The sequence below is a fragment of the Dasypus novemcinctus genome, chromosome 26 (genome assembly GCF_030445035.2).
Source record: "Dasypus novemcinctus isolate mDasNov1 chromosome 26, mDasNov1.1.hap2, whole genome shotgun sequence".
NCBI classification, from domain to species: Eukaryota; Metazoa; Chordata; class Mammalia; order Cingulata; family Dasypodidae; genus Dasypus; species Dasypus novemcinctus.
Window position 1 is genome coordinate 49,231,698 of NC_080698.1, and position 16,988 is coordinate 49,248,685.

General features: G+C 49.7%; 1 protein-coding gene across 2 annotated transcripts in view; it reads left to right on the forward strand.

Moving 5' to 3' along the window:
• The window catches only part of SLC6A1 (solute carrier family 6 member 1), a 43,031-nt gene extending 36,100 nt beyond the window's left edge, over nucleotides 1-6,931 (forward strand). For both annotated transcript variants that reach the window (XM_058288136.2, XM_004466353.4), the window contains exons 13-16: nucleotides 311-413; nucleotides 1,722-1,822; nucleotides 2,526-2,693; nucleotides 4,600-6,931. In XM_058288136.2, the coding sequence (XP_058144119.1) occupies nucleotides 311-413; nucleotides 1,722-1,822; nucleotides 2,526-2,693; nucleotides 4,600-4,704 (477 nt within the window). In that variant the 3' untranslated portion in view covers nucleotides 4,705-6,931. The remainder of the gene's footprint in view (nucleotides 1-310; nucleotides 414-1,721; nucleotides 1,823-2,525; nucleotides 2,694-4,599) is intronic.
• Nucleotides 6,932-16,988: the final 10,057 nt, after the last annotated feature.

Genomic DNA, 16,988 nt, shown 5'->3' on the forward strand with positions numbered 1-16,988 from the left:
TTAAGCAGGGGAGAGATGAGTGATATACATGACAGAAAGTTGGCTGTGGTGGCCAGCTCCTCATGCTGCCACAAATGGGAGTTTCCCATCACCACCCAGACATTTTCTTCCCACTCCCCAAAAGTCAAAGCCCACATCCTCTCATGGTCACAGAGTCCTCGGTGCCACCTCTCATCTACCCTCGAGCCTTCTTGCTGCAGGGTGGCCTAATCTTACCAACCTTTTCAGACTCCAAAGCCCGTGTTGACCATGCACTGGACACCCTGGGCACCCGGGGGGAGGCCCACTCTCACCTCTCTTTCTCTTGCAGGGGGGCATTTACGTCTTCAAACTCTTTGATTACTACTCGGCCAGCGGCATGAGCTTGCTGTTCCTCGTGTTCTTTGAATGTGTCTCCATTTCCTGGTTTTATGGTGAGCGCCCGTCCCTCCTCCCCCCTCCTTCATTCATTCATTCATTCATTCCTTTCTTCAGTTATTCAACAAATACAAAACATCTTGAACTCGGCCCTTTCTCTATGCTAGTTTATTTAGTCCTCACAAGCTGATGCGGTTAGCCCAGTGTGTAGCACAGTGGGTAGTAGATACCATATAAGGGCCAGTTAAATACATTCACTGAAAAATGGGAACCAAAATTTCATCATAAACTGCGGGGTTAAAAAGGGTTGTTGGAGATTTTATCTAGAAAAGTGAAACCAAAAGCTGTTTTTAAAAGTTGCTCATACACTGAATCCATGTTAGCCTGTGATTTTTGAAAGAATGCCGGGAATAGATGTGGCTGGAGTGGCTGAGCACCTGCTTCCCACATGGGAGGTCCCGGCTTAGGCCCCCAGTGCCTCCTGAAAACAAAAGTGCAAACAGCAAGCAAACAACAAAAACAACTAAGGGAGTCGATGTGGCTCAGTGGTTGAGCACTGGCTTCCCACAAATGAGGTCTGGGGTTCAAGCTCTGGGCCCAGGACCTCAAAATATCTAAAAAAGTATGCCCTAATAAAAACAAAGAATCAAGGCAACATTGATTTTATTTGTGTGTGTGTGTGTCTTAAGTTTTCCGATCCAACTGTTCAGGAGAGAAAAGGATATCCTTCAGTGAACATTCGATTATGTGCAAAATCATATCTTTTCAAAGAAATTTCTCCGGTCCTTGAGGCTTAGTTTATCCCCTTTGAAATGCCTGCCACCTCCTCGTCCTTGTGCGTTTTCCCTTCATCATCTAACTGGCTTGGCTCTGTCCCATCCCTACTGTCAGTGACTTGGCTTAAAATTCAAGCAGTGATCCATCCTCGCTCTCAAGAACTTCATGAAATCTTGCCTTTTTGTCTTTGCAATCTGGCTCAGCTGTGGAAAGCATGAGAACATTGGTGGAAAACTGCCCCTGCCCGGCAACGCCCTGGCAGGCACGGCTGGGAGAGGTGTTAACGTGGAGAGGGACATTTTTGAGTGGGGAGATGTTTTCTAGATGTCCTCGCATGGTAGATGTCTTCACATGAAGGTGACTGGCTTTCATGCACAACCCTCTTGCTAAGGCGATTTGGTCATTGACCACTTAGAGAATGAGCCTCCCTGGAGTATTTGCTCCATGCTACAGACGAGGAAACGGAGGCTCAGAGAAGTTAGGAGACTTGCCCAAGGTCATCCTGCAAGAAAGCGGTAGGTTTGGGCTTTGAACCTGGAGACGCCACAGCTCACCCGTTCCTCCTGCTCTCGTTCCGAATGGCACAGGAGTCAACCGATTCTATGACAACATCCAAGAGATGGTTGGCTCCAGGCCGTGCATCTGGTGGAAGCTCTGCTGGTCCATCTTCACGCCGATCATTGTGGCGGTAAGGACAACCCAGCCTCCCCTCCAGGAATGATGCCGGCAGTGACCCAGGCCCAGGGAGAACCTTCCTGAGGCAGATGGGAGAGGCCCCCGGAGCCCCTGTTGTCTGATATTACCCCCGCCCATTTGTGGAGCAGCCACTCTGGGCCCCGCATGGTACCATGATGATTACATCATCCTCGCAGACCTCAGCAAAATAGACGTTATTGTCCCTACTTTACCCCTGGGAAACTGGGACCCGCCCAGCCAGCGTCACCCAGCTGGTGAGTGGCAGAGCTGGGTTCACACCAGGTCTGCCTGGGCCTGAAGTCCCGGCTCGTCCCACTGAACATTCTCAGGGTCCTTCATTCACTCCCATTCGGGCAGACCCGGGAGGGGCCGTCCCAGGTCCTTGGGGAGGGGTCCGGGCCACTGGAGAGGCTGTGTCCTACACGAAGGCACGCAGCCAGTGGCGCAGTGGAGGCTGACATCCTACCCTGGTTCTCTTCCTTTTTCCACTGATGCTCCCCAAAGGGTGCCTTTTTGTCCCGGGCCTCCTGGAGGGAGGGCCTCTTTCAGGTATGCCCAGAAGTGCCAGATAGCCTGGCGGTGGCGCTGGGTCAGGCTCCCCCGAGACGCTGGAGCCTCCTCGGTGGTCAGGCGTCTGCGGGACTGGAGGGCAGTGGCCCTGGCGCCTCCTGGGTCTCACCCCGCCCCCTCTCCAGGGCGTGTTCATCTTCAGCGCCGTGCAGATGACTCCGCTCACCATGGGAAGCTACGTCTTCCCCAAATGGGGCCAGGGCGTGGGCTGGCTCATGGCCCTGTCGTCCATGGTCCTCATTCCCGGGTACATGGCCTACATGCTGCTCACCTTGAAGGGCTCCCTCAAGCAGGTAAGCCCCTCCTCCCCGGCCCAGAGCGTTCCGCCCCCTGCAGCACCAGTCCCCTGCCCTGCTGCGCTCTCCTGGAGCTCACGGGCTGGTTGGAGGAGGGGGATGGACAGATAAACCCACAGCCCATGGCAACAGACTCTTAGATGTGCGGTGATTGGGGTCAGCCAGGGAGCCCTGGGGCACATAGGAGGAGTCGTTGGCTCTTCCTGTGTTGGAAGGATTGGAGAAGGCTTCCTGGAGGAGGGAGAGCTAAGGAGAGGCCTGAGGATGGGCGGGAGTTAAAAGTGGAAGCAGAAGGAAAGTTCCTGGCGGGGAGAGGGAGAGCATGTGCAAAGGCCCAGAGTATCAACTGCATTTGGTGACCTGAAGGGAGATCGTGTGGGTGAGGGTAGAGTGGGGAGGGGGCGCAATGAGGGGTGATAAGAGATGAGGTTGAGCCAGATAGCGAAGGGTTTCGAAAATCAGGACTCAGGAGGGCAATGCTGGAGCCCCTGGAGGTTTCAGAGCAGGAGAAGTGGGGTCAGGTTTGTTGACAGCTCACTCTAGAGCTGACTTGTGGCCTTGATAAAAGGAAAGGGCAGTCTTCCCCGCAGGAAAGAGTAGGAATCCTATAAGACACGCTGCACCCAGCACGGGCCCCTCTACACATAGTAGGTCCACACCAGCTCCTTGTTAAATTGCACTGGGTCCTTGAGTGCAGGACCTCCGAGGGGGTCTGGGCAGTGCTAGGGGTGCCCAGGTGAAAGAGGCTGGGGGGGGTCAGTGTGGCCCGAGATTTCAGCAGGGAGGGCCGGAGAGGCACAGCGTGGAGGGCCCCACTGCAAAGGCCCTGGTCCATGGTTCCTGACCCGATTTCCCACCCAGATGTGCCTCCCAGATCCCCTCGGAGCTAGAGGAGGGAAAGACGGGCTGTGGGCCGTGTGGAGCTCCTGCAGCTGCCGCACCAGCCTCCTGCTCTCACAGAGGAGTCGCTGGCACCCTGAGCGGTTATTCCTTGCTGCAGGTTATTAGCAGAGCCAGGGCCTGCAGCCCTTCTTCCGAGTGCAGGTCCAGAGCTTGCTTTTTTTTTTTTTTTTTTTTGTGGCTGAGCCCCTCAAAAGGCAGTCAGTTCTTAACAGCTTGTGCAAAGGCCTGGTGGCGGGATGGGGCAAAGCCGGGGACCCGATGGGACAGGATTGGGTACCTCCTATGGGACCGACCCTGCTGTCAGCGCTGGGGACACAGCCGTGAGCAAAACAGATCCTCCTTTGGGACTTGTATTCTAGTAGATCGACAATGAACAAAACAAAAACACGTTAGAGGGTCATGAGTACTAGGGAGAAAAAATACAGTCAGAAGAGGGGGGCCAGGGAAGGCAAGCTCGGGCCTGGCTGAGAAGGTAACACCTGAGCCAAGAGCTGGAGGAGGGGTCGCGCTAGCTGTGGAATTATCAGAAGGAAGGGCGTGCCAGGCAGCGCTCGCTCAGCACGTGCCAAGGCCCTGAGGTCGGCATGTGCTGGGGTGTTGGAGGAGCAGCCAGGAGGTGGGTGGGGCTGGGATAGAGTAAGTGATGGAGGAGGGGGTGGGCTACTGGGGGCCCTGAGGGCCCTGGGGACCTTAGACTTGGGCTTTTGCTCTTGGGTCCCGAGGAGGGGGGGATCTGAGCTGACTTTGGTCGGGCCCGAACCCTTCTGCTGCTGGTTGGGGAAGAGCGTGCAGGGGGTGACGGTCAGGAGCGGAGCCAGAGGCCCCGGGGGGGGCTGCGGCAGCCGGGGCTCGGGCCAGGTGGGGGCGGCCACGCGGGCGGAGCCTAGGGTCCCGTGTGACAGGATAGACTTGGGGGCGCGAGGAGGGCAGGGGGACCCCGCCGTCGCAGCCCGGTCCTCGGGGGGCGCCGCACGCGCTCACGCGGGGCCCACGCTCGCAGCGCATCCAGGTCATGGTGCAGCCCAGCGAGGACATCGTTCGCCCCGAGAATGGTCCGGAGCAGCCCCAGGCCAGCGGCTCAGCCATCAAAGAGGCCTACATCTAGGGGTGCGCGGGCGCCCGCGGACCCGGCGCTCACCCCCCGTCCGGCTGAACGACCGCTTGATGTCTGCAGATACCGTCTACACCTACCTCGAGCGGCGGATCCAGTCGGCATCACCACGCCCAGAGAGGGGAGGTGGGGGCACGGTCAGGCCCACTGGCGGGCCCCGCCCTGGGCCGGGACCCCCGCGGCCTTCCGGCACCCCGCGGACCGGCCGCCTCCCCCACCCGGCCCCGTGCGCGTTAGGCAGCCTGCGTTCGTAACTGCCGTGGTAGATCATTTTTATTCCGCCGGCGAGTGTGCCGCCCTGAGGTCCCGCACTCCCGGTTTTTAGTTGTATTTCTGACTGTTCTTTTACTGCCGAAAACCCATGACTGTTATCTTGGACACAGGAGTTCGGTCCCGTGGGAATGCTGCTTTGGCCGCACGAAAAGGGCATTTGGTACAATGGAAATTTCCAGGGAGAGCTCACTCTTGAGTAGCAGGGAGCCAGCGTAGGTCTTACTTTCATTGTTTTGTTTTTTCCTTCTCAAGGCAGCTTGACAAAACAACCCCTGCAAGTCCTCAGTCCTTATTCCCAGATTTGCTTCTCGAGGAAGCGGCGGGGCCTTGCTTGGCCCCGTGCCGCCCTCCTGGGTGCGCGCTCCGTGGCCCAGCGCCCCCCGCCAGCCCATCCCCATTCCGTCGTGCAGATTTTGTGCATCGGAAAACTGCCACAAGCACAATTGCTTTTTTGTTTTCTTAAACTGCAATTCCAGGGGCTAAGGTCCAGCTGGGGTAGCTCCCTCGTCAGTCGCTCCAGTGTATCCGAAACTGCCCCCAAATCCTTGCAGAGGAGACCCAGTTGAAGGGCTGTCTGAAGGTCCCGAAGGCTGTGTCATCTTCTGGTTTCCCTCTTCAACTATCACCCACTGCCACTCGAAGCTGCTGCCTTTGTCCCTGCCCTGAAATTCCTCAGTAGAAATCGTCTCACTGCCACGAAAATCACGCCAGCCCACTAACTGAGGAGCTAATGTTTATCCAGAGACGCCCCCTACCCCCACCTCCCAAGTGCTTCCGAGATTAAAACTGCTTCATCGGGGAGTTCTTTGTTCCTGTCCCGAGTTGCGCTCCGCGGTGGCGGCGACAAATCAAGTGGAGATGGTTTCTTGCAGGCCCCCGTAACTCAGTATTTCTCCCCTGCCAGGAAGATGGGTTCCCATGTAGCAGCGCGTATGTCTTGCCCCGTAGCGCCTTAGCTAGTTAGCGCACAAGATGTGTTTTCTGACTAATCCTTAATAACTATGGAGAATAACTGTGACTGTGGGTTTTTTAATCTCTTGTCATTCCCATCCGAAAGCGACCAGCATACCAGTTCTCGCAATAAGGTATCACCCTCAGAATAGTAAGCACATTGTTGTAGAGGAAAAAAAATAATACGTATACACACGTGTAAAAGCACACACATGCACATGTATTCTCGCGCGTGGCGTATAGGTTCTCACTTGATATTGTGTAGAAATCTAAAACCTTTTCCTTCGGTCATCTGTAAAATACTCTCATTGCTGAGGCACCCCAAATGCTGACTGGTGAATCCTCGGTCCAAATACAGCCGTCCTGTTAAATCATAGGGTTTAGAATGAGAGGAACCCTTCATTGTGTCTCATGCACCCCCAACCCCTTCCTGTGTGTGAATTCTTTTAGAATAAAGGACAGGAAGGCTCCTGACATTCTCTTCGTTCTTCAGTGTGAAACTGAGACCAAGTTGTTCTAAGATAAACGCAGTGTGTTCAATGTTTGTAAGCAATTCTAAGTGAGATGTTTGGCAAGGAATCCCCTGATTTCGACCCAAACCTACCTTACATAGCACAATATTAGGTGTTGTACAATTACTGTGAGGACTGTGATATGTGTAACTTTTTTTAGTATTTGCCCTGGGAGGGAAAAAGATATTGTATTATCATATATGCTTTTTTTTTTTTGCAATAAGGATTTATTCTCAGAACACCAAGTAAATCTCTATATTAAAAATATATGTAATATATACATATTCAAACTATATACAGAGCCTGTTTAAAAAAATTACAGTATTATTTAGTAAAATGATCTGTTCTATGGACCAAATGTAAAATATTTATAAATGAAGATGCATTTTAAATGTCTATAAATGGTGTGATAACTACAGCACGGGCGTTATGTAAGTTTCTAAGAGTTTAGAGGAAAAATAATAAAGGTTCTATGAGATACAGTATAAGATCGTCAGTTCTTGTGAGTGTTCTCTGTTCACAATAGCCTCCTTCATCAGAACAAGAACACGTACACGCAACACGGTTTCTCCCAACAGGAAGAGAGAGATTTAGCTCACAGATCTAGCGAGATGAAGCTGGACTTCCCAAAAGTCTTGGAATAGATAGAAAGTCACTTGGAGCTACATAAAGGAAGTGAAATTTGCCACTTGCTCTCACTGTGTTATGACCTTAAAGTGGACAGCAAAATAAAAGTTCTAAAAGTGTAGGATAATAGGAGTACGTTTAGTTAGCATGCTCATTTATTCATTCATTCCTTAACATATTTCTTTTTTTAATATCTTATTTAGAAAAAGTCAGGCTCTGCAGAGAAGTCGTAAGAGTAGGTCAGTGGACACTGGGACACTCAATGACAACCAGTTGTCAACAGGTTGCTGCGTTTGTTCTCTTTATCGGTCAAGGTTCAGTCTGGGGAGCAGACGGCTAATGCATACCGTGGAGTAAGCGACTCCTTGTTAATTATAGGCACACGACCTTGGGCGGCTGTGAGGGAAGTTGGGGGATCAGAGCAGGCATGGATCAGCCCTTCTGGACGCTCGGGTGAGCCCGAGCTCGCAGAGGATTTGGGAAGCCAGGCACATCAGCCGTGTCCCCTGGACCCCCAAGGGAAGCTGGGGTCAGAGCCTGCGTCACGGGCACGTGGCCTGGGCAGTCAAGTCGCAGTGCTTAGCACGCACCCCCCCGTGTTGGGTTTAACGGTCTGCTGTCCCCATCCCGAGCTGGTCATTTCATCTTTGAACTTTCCATTCAAAGACAAAGCGTTCCATTTTACATAGTGGGGGGCTCCAGAGTGGGGAGGTGACACGTGTCCATTCTGACAAGCTATTGATATTGGACCGAAACTGGTTTATCAGCAGGTGTTGCTTATCTGCAGTTCTGTACGGGACATTCCATCCTTCCATGTCCTCGGAAAGCCCCTGCAGGTATTATTACTATTACTATTATTATTATTTGTCTTCTGGAAACTCCTTTCTCACAAAAGTATCCCTCCCAGCAAGCTCAATGCAAGTGGCCATTTTATGTGGCTAAACAGACCCAAAGACACCACCAGAAAAATGTGTAGAGTCTAAAACTGTTTAAGGGGTGTGGGGAAGAGCAGGCGCTGGCAGTCCTTTGAGGCCACGCTCTCCATTTGAACCAGAACTTGCTTCCAAAGCAGAGAGATGGCAGTGACATTCTAAGAAACAGCCAAGGAGTTCTACTGTATCCTTTCTCACTCAGGGTACTTCCCATTACCAGCCAACCACATACACTGAAAACGACGGCATAGAAGGGAAGGCAAGGTGGCACAGCCCATCGTCCTTTTCCTTCCAGCCCTTCCTTAGTCATCAGTAAGCCCTGGTAGATGAGCACTGCTAGAGCGGGTGCATATTAAGAAGTGAACTAGAAGCAATCTGTCGGTTTCCACCATTCTGGTAAGAACGAAATGCATATGCAAGGGCAAGCTATGAAATACAAATTCTTTATGGGTTACATGCTCTTAACGTTTTCATTTGCACAAAGTAAAGATCAACAGTGAAATATGTGCTAAAAACTTAAGTGTTTGATTTTCCTTTACATAGAATGATGTTCCATAGCAAATAAGACACCCTCACCCATCAAGAGAAAGACCGTGGAGGGAAGGAAAAGCTTCATATCGCAATACCTCTAACAGCACTTCTCCCCTGCTTTTTAAAATTTGCGTGTTTTGCACTTGGCTCTGGGAAAAATCTAGGGAAGCAAGTGGCCTCTGCAAAGCTGCCACCTCTGGAGCCAGCCCTGGTGAGCAGAGCACAACGAGGGCTGGGACGTCCTGCAGTGCTCTGAGCACGGGTCTCTCACTGCCCATGACCCTGACCGCCGGCAGAGAGCAATGGTGCTCGCTGCACTTCCGCCTTCTAAATCTTTGGCAAATGTCACTTTTGGTCAACTCTAACCCAGAATCATACAGAGATGGGGGTTTGGGGAAATGTAGTTTTAACAGGACAATACAAGTCTTTCTCTCACACACATTATTATATTATTATTTTGATAAACCATTTGAGAGTAAGTTACTGACATTTAGACTCTGCTCCTCTGGAAACTTCAGCATGACTGCTGAGAGCAAGGATGTTCTCTTACAAAACCACAACGCATTTAACAAGTTGAGGAAAGCTCCCACTGCCACAATTCTATAATCTATAGCCCATCTCCAATTTCTCTCATTGTCCCCATAATGTCCTTTATAGCAATTTTTGTCTGACCTTGGGTCCGACCCAGGATCACACGTTGTATTTAGCGGTCGTGTCTCTCAGCAGATATTTTGGAACACCTCCTCCCTGCTAAGCACAGACGAAAAAGACAGGCTCCCTGGCTCACAGGAGACCGACCTGGCAGCGGGGCCCTCTCATCAGCACCCTCTCGACGCGTCGCTCATTTCTGAATGAAAAGCGGGGGAAGGCCTTGTCGCCCCTCTCTGCTCTGCTGGGAAACAAGGGTTTCGTTATGAGCGTCACAAAAAAAAAAGGGGTGTGGGTTTCGCCCATTAAAGCGAGGGCTTAAATATGAAGCCGTCTCTTGGGTGGGGGTAGCACCACTTCTCACCCACCCACCTCTCCGTCTTCCTTCTCTCCTCTCTGGCTGGCCAGCTGTACCCCTTCCTGACCCTTCTTTCCCCAAACCGTGTTTAAAAGTCAAACCTCAAAGAAAAGGAAATCTGAAATTTGAACTTGACCTTTCAAATAAGGCAACAATGATTTCCTTTTTGGTCCACTCCCTAACCCGACGCGAAGGTGCTTGCTTTCTCCGGGCCCCTCCCCAGCGTCACTCCTCTGCTTTTCCGGGAAAGGTGGAAATGGGTCTGAGGGCTCCGCACTGGGCAGAATATCAAAGGTCATCTGGCTCTGCTTGAAGCTTGGCTCGTCTTTTTTTTTTTTACTTTTTTAAATTTATTTTTTTAATGTTACATTCAAAAAATACATTTACCCCCCACCCCCCTCACCCCACTCCTCCCCTCATCACCACAACCTCCTCGATCATCATGAGACATTCATTGCATTTGGTGACTACATCTCTGAGCACCGCTGCACCTCATGGTCAGTGGTCCACACCATAGCCCACACTCTCCCACAGTCCACCCAGGGGGCCATGGGAGGACATACAATGTCCAGTAACTGTCCCTGCAGCACCACCCAGAACAACTCCAAGTCCCGAAAACGCTCCCACATCTCATCTCTTCCTCCCAAGAAGTGCTTCTCTAACTAAAATGCACACAGAACACCTCATTAACAAGCAGATTCCAGCCTGAGAGTCTGCACTCCTCACAAGCTCTCAGATTTTTCTGATGGTCCTTCACCTGCGCTTTGCAAAGCGCAGGAATCCAAAGAAAAGCTCTTCGTAAATACTCTCAGGAAGCTTACCACATTTATAGGCAACTGACAGAAACTCCCACTCAAGCTGTCTTAAGCATTCATGAGAGTTTGTTGAGCCCCGAAATTCCAGGGGTACTGACTTCAGGTACAGCTGGGTCCAGGTTCTCAAAAGAAGGCTACAGGAATCAGTCTCAGAATCGACCTCTCAGCTCAGCTCTTCTCTGCCCCTAATGATGGGAAGAAACTGGCTTCTAGTGGCTTCGGGCTTGCCTCCTACCACATTGGCAACCAAATGAGAAAGTGAGCTTCTTGTCCCCAATACTTACATCACAATTCCAGGACTGGGTCTGATTGGGCCAACCTGTAGCACATGCCAGTCTCCTGGCTGGTTGGTGTGGTCAAGAGGACGGAATATGCTGAGTTTCCCGATCTGGGGATCAGTTGCCCCCCAGCACAGGGACTGAGAATTAAGGACACGTGGGTCCTAAAAGAGAAAGTAGGGGAATAGCTGCTAGGCAGGAAAAATCAACAACAGGCCCACTTGAGCAAGCCACTCTCTCTCCAAATAACCCTTTGAAAGTCCCTCTTTGACATAGGTCTCCCCATGGCTGCACCCATCTGCTCCAGTTTGTAGCACAAGGCTTGTCTGCTGTGGACCAATCCAGAGGCAGACGGAGAGGAACGGGGCTTGTTGAGGAATGGGTTGAGACAGGCCAGGGCTGGACTACTGTTGGATAGACCCAGAGGTGGAAGACAGGAACGCTGCCTCCCATCAGGCCAGACCCGTCTTCACCCCACCACGGCAACCCGCTTATCTCCCTACCTCCAGAGCAGCCAGAGCGCTCTGTTGAAAACATAAATCAGATTAGGTCATTCCCCTGCCCTTCCACAATGGCTCTCCCCATCACATCTAGAAAAAAGTCCCACCTCCCAAGTCTAGCCTCTAATGCTCTCTGCGATCTGACCGCTGTTGAACTTTCTGACCTCGACACATACCATTCATTCCCTCGTTCATGGCACTTCATCATGGAGGTCATCTCTCTGACCCTTGAGCCCTTCAACCTTGTTCCTGCCACAGGACCTTTGCGCTCACTATTCCCTCTGCTTGGAATTTTATTCAGGGGACTTTTGGGGTAACCAAGGGCTGACTTGATGGAGAAAGAGTCACCTAATCTGGTATCCAAAGATGACTTACTGCCAGGAAATTTCATCAAACTGAGGTCCAAAATCTGCCCAGAGATGAAGGAGGAGGGGGAGGTAGGCAGAGGGGCAGAGTAGGTAAAAGTCCAGGGGCTTGGAACACAGAAGTGTGGCCAGGAAAGCACCTTCATTTCCATTCTAGGGAAGCCAGGAACACATCCCACCTCAGGGCCTTTGCACCTGCTATTTCCCCAGCCTGGTCTGCTCTTCCTCTAGATATCCTCAAGGCTGGCTCTGTCACTATATCCAGGTCTCTGCTCAAGTGTCACTTTCCCACAGAACCCTCCCCTGATCACCCCAGCTAATTTAACACCCTCCCCATCTCTCTCTACTTTATTATTTTTAATTCCATACTAAAGGAAGTTCCAGGGAGGCAAGGACCTTTTCTAGCTCACTGCTATGCCCCAAATGCCTGAAACAGTACGGGATACAGAATGAGTTCAACAAATACTTGTTGAGCAAACGAATGAACGAATGAGTGAATGAACAAATGAGCAGGGAAAGACAGTATATGAGCAGTTAAGGTCACTGGTTTGGGGGCCAGATTAGCTCTCTGTGCCTCAGTTTCCTCCTCAAATTGGTGTTAAGATGAAATAGTTGGCCTTGTTATAGCAAAGGTTTCCAGGATGTTCCCTTGGAAAGGCCTCTTTAACCAGGGTCCATCCCCTACCCAAGGCTACATGTTTTGAAGGATTTTGTCTACCAAACTGTTGCATAATAATTAGGATGTTCCCCGCCCCCCTTTTATTTATCAGATGTGGTTGCTAATTAGAGCGCCTGATTAGCAGGAGGTAACCAGGGTGACAGCAGTGCAGGCAAAAGCAAAGAGAGGTGGCATTTCGGGGACCCAGTGTTCTCTGATGGTGGCAATTATGTGATTTCCTCTGGGTTTTCTGTAATATGGGAAAAGGGACCATTGGACTCGCCAGGTCCAGGGCCTCAGGTGGAACCTTGATCTCCATCAGCTCACATAAGCCTTGGGCTGCAGGCTTGACACAGGTTGGTATTTCTCCTCTTTAAAACTGCCCTGAAGACACTTTCCAGGCCGGGCTGATCAGGTTGATAGGAAAGATCATGAAAACGGCCCACAGACTTGAAGGTCAAATTTTGTGTACATCTCTATTTCCTTCTGACAAACTCACAGAAGTAGAATTGCTGGGTCCAAGGGTCCAGGCATTTTTTAAGTCACTCATACCTAGTGCTAAATTTCCCATCAAGGAAGTTCTATTTTCACTTCCCCCAGAAGTTTTTGGGAGCGATCATGTCCCCCACACTCCTTCCAAAACCAGGTCTTGTTCTTTCAAGAAAATCTTTTCCAGTTTTCCAGCTAAAAACATCTTATGAATTCAACTTACCTTTCTTTGAAATTTACTGATGCTAGACTCATTTTTTTTTTGGCCTTTTTCATTTATTTTGTGAGTCGACAGTTCACAGGCATTTTTGTTTGGGTACTCATCTTATTTGTTTGGCAGAGTCTTTGAAAAATATATATTGAGGACATTAACACTTTCCCTTACCTATGTTGAAAACATTCATTAAATCTTTTAGGTAACTAAATGACAGTATTGGTATGTATATATCTTCTCCCAAAGAAATCCTCTTCCAATTTCCAATTCCTGGCTTCTCTAGTTGGAGGTGGGTATTGAAAGTGGAAAAGCCATTTTCAGCCATTGCCTTTTCAAGCCTCGTTTTGGTGGTCTAGCACCCTGCTTGGATGTGTCAAGTCTAGCAGGGCACACTTGGAAACGCGGGAGTAATCGTCACCCCTTGTTGCAGCTTCCTCAAGGGGCTGAGGATTAATATCCCTGACTTCATGAGTGTAAAATGATTACAACGGAGCCTGGCACACAGGAAAAGCCCCGAGTGGGTCCTTCCACGACTTGTTTTCCAGGACCCCGCAACAGCGCCAGCTGACCACTCCCTTCATCCTCACAAATCATCCCTGGCGTGATCCATTTAGAACATTCTCTGGGAAAAATCTTGAGGTCACTTAACTCTTGTCAGGACCACACCACTCACATTGGGTGTTGTGATCATGGCAGTAGTAAGGATAACGATAAGGATAACGATAAGGATAACGATAATGAATGATAATGATAGTGATAATGATAATGGCCATTTACTGAGTCCTGCTGAGCATGAAGCCAGTACCCCCAACCCTCCAAACATTTTCCCACTTAACCCTTAGGTCAACCCTGCAAGGTATGCATTATCCTCGTGTCAGTGCTCCAGCCACATCCCCTGGGGCTCCCATACAATTTTTGTACACACCAGCTCTCCACAGACCTTCTCCAGTATCCAGCACCTTCTGTCTGTGTCACAGACCCAGCCATTACTTTTATAATGGGAAAGGCAGAGCAACCTGAATTTTTAAAAAATACATATTTTTATAAGAGAATGTGTGAACTTACAAAACAGTCATGCACATGTGTAGAATTCCCATACAACCCTCTTCTACCAACACACTATATCATTGTAGAGCATTTGTTACCAATTATGAGACAATATCATCAGACGATTACCACATACTCTGGTCTATGGCATACATTTGATATATTTTTTCCACCCCTCCCATTATTAACACAGTACATCTTGGGCATTGATGCAAGAAAATTACAGTATTGATGTTAATGATATAGTCCATAGCTTACATTCATTGTATTTTTCCCAGGCTTCTCCACATTCTTACCACCAGCAAACTGTATTTGCAAAAATCACAAAGCAACATGGGTTTGCTAATTTGGAGGAGGACAGTTTACTGACAGTGACATCTCATTACTATGTACATACAATTAAGGACGGTGCATATTTTGCTTTTTGAGGCAAGTTTTTCTTGTACTAAAGATGCTAATGGGGACGGGGTGGGGAGACCAAGATGATGGAAAGCTCTAATAATATCATAACATTGTCTAAGGAGAAATCAGCTGTCCCAGCGATGTTTTCACTGGGTGCTGCACCTGATGTTTTCAAGAGAGTTTGTTGGTGTTTTTTCTTGAGGTTCGTGTCAGTGCAGAACCTTCAGAAAGCAAATACTAAGACCAAGTTAGAAGTGTAAGAGGCTTGTCGGGGATTGGCTGGGATTTGTAGATGATGAAGGGGGGTGGGGACAGGAACGTGCAGGGAGGCCGCTTGGGCCATTCTGGGGGTCTAAGCCCTGAGAAAGACGAGGCGGGAGGGCTGGGAAGGAAGCGCCTCCGACGGTGGCGGAGCTCTGGGACGTCCCAGCCAGGCTCAGAGCCACGTGGAGCCCCAGCACAAAGGCTGCCCATTAGAGGGGCCCCGCCCTGGAGAGCAGCCCAAACTCTAGTACCCCCTCGTTCTCAGTCCTTGACTGGGAGCTGCCGGGGGAGCGCGGACTTGGTGGGTCCCGAAGGCTGGAGACCCTCAGCTGACTGCACTGCCTGGAAGGGAGACCTGGCTGGCACAAGGTTCTAGTCCTGGAAATTACAGGAATGCAGGGGCAAGGAAAGAACATTTACTTGGACGTACTTGTACTTGCCCAGCACTTTCACATGGAAGAACTTTACAATCTATGACAAACCTGCAGAAAGGTGAGGATTATTATTCCTATTTATAGATGAATATCAGAGAGGGAAAGCAATGTACTCAAGGCTGCACAGCCAGTAAGTCCTAGGGCTTGATGCCTGAGCCCAGACAGATCTTCCCACCACATCACCAGAAGCAGAGACATACAGGGCACAAGGCCAAGGCTCCAGAACACCGGGGTAAACGGCAAGCCAGGCAGGTCTGAGGCAAGACGGTGATCAGGACAAACTCAGGGCATGGACGTCGGGGGCTTCTGCCTCCTTCCTGCCTGAGCCTCAAGGGTTAGCCCCACCTCTTCCACCAGCTCCTCTAGATTTAAGAGCCTGCACTGCCCCTGTGAGCCTGCAGGGGGCTCCAGAGTAGAGACACACACTGAATTGACAAGGACCATGCCAGGAAGCATCAGCCTGCAGGTCCAGAGCACAGAAGAACCTTCACTGTGTCGTCCCATGAAGAAAGCTTTAAACCAGCAATGTACATAAGAGTCAGAGAAGGTGCTAGATAAAGAGCAGACCCCCAGGCCAACCCAGACATTGTGACGCAGGCAGGCTGGGCTGGGACCCAGGAACTGCTTTCTAACCCGCACTGAAGGTCTGCTGTGCACCAAGAAACACTTAATCCAGGAACCCACATTGACAGAGAGTCTTCAAAACAACTGGCCTTATCTCTTGGAAAATGGCAAGGTCAGAAAAGACAAAGAAAGATTGATGGATTGTTCAGACTAAGAAGAGCAAACTGAATGCAGTCCTGGGTCTTAGATTGGAGCCTGGACCAGAATTCCTTTTTCTTTTGCTATAAAGGACATTAGTGAGACAATTGGTGAAATCTGAATAAGGTACGTAGATTAGAAAATAGCAGTGTATCAAGGCTAATTTCCTGAATTTGATCATGGGACTGTGGTTACATAAAGCAATGCCCTTATTAGGAAATGCATGCTGCAGTATTTAGGAGTAAAGGACTAAAGTCTAAAATTATGCTCAACTGATTCAGAAAAAATAATAATAGACACATATGTACTGTGTGTGTGTGTGTGTGTGTGTCAGAGAAAGAGAATGATAAAACAAGTAAATGGAAATGTAACATTTGGGAAATCTGGGTGAAGGATGTATAGGAATTCTAGTTTTGCAACTTCTGTCTGAAATAGTTAAACATTTAATATTTAATGTAATTTCTATCATTTAACTTTGCCATTTAAATATTTGGTTTTGTCTGTTCTCATTAGGTGAACGTGGGGCTTCCCTGCACCCTGGTAATGAGAGAGATGTGGCTTTGGTGGGGACGAGGACTCTTTCCCACCCACACACTTCCATCATGGAATCTCCTCTCGGCAAAATCCTCCTTCAGGTCTCAGCTGGGATGTCACCTCCTCCTTGAAGCCTCCGGGGATCACCGCAGCTGCAGGCTGTGTTGGGGGCCCCCCCTCTGGATTCCCAGAGCACCCCCTCACGTCACGCTCTCAGTGCACTCGTCCCCCACACTGGCCTGAGCCTCGGGGGGCTTGGGTGGGGGCTGTGTCACTTGTCTGTGTCCCCAGTCCTGGTAGGATGTTTGGTACATGTCAATGCTCAAAAAAGGTCAGTCTTTGGTTTCCTTTTTCTGAGGCCTGGCATTTTGGAAGCATGTAATTACACTAGCTCAAGAAGCCCTACCTAATGAACCTTTATCTCACTTAATACCCACAAAATCCCCAGAAGGAGGGTTGGATTACCTCCATTTTATGATTGAAAAAATTAATGCTTGGAAAAGTGAAGTCGACTTACTTTAAAAAATATATTGATAAACACGGAGACATAATTTTGAATGAGAAACTCCAGACACAAAGACAAATATCAGGCAATCTCTTCTATGAAATACCTAGAATGAGCAAATTTCATAGAAAGGGGGAATTACTGCTTGTTTCAGAGTTTCTTTCTGAGGAGATAAAAAT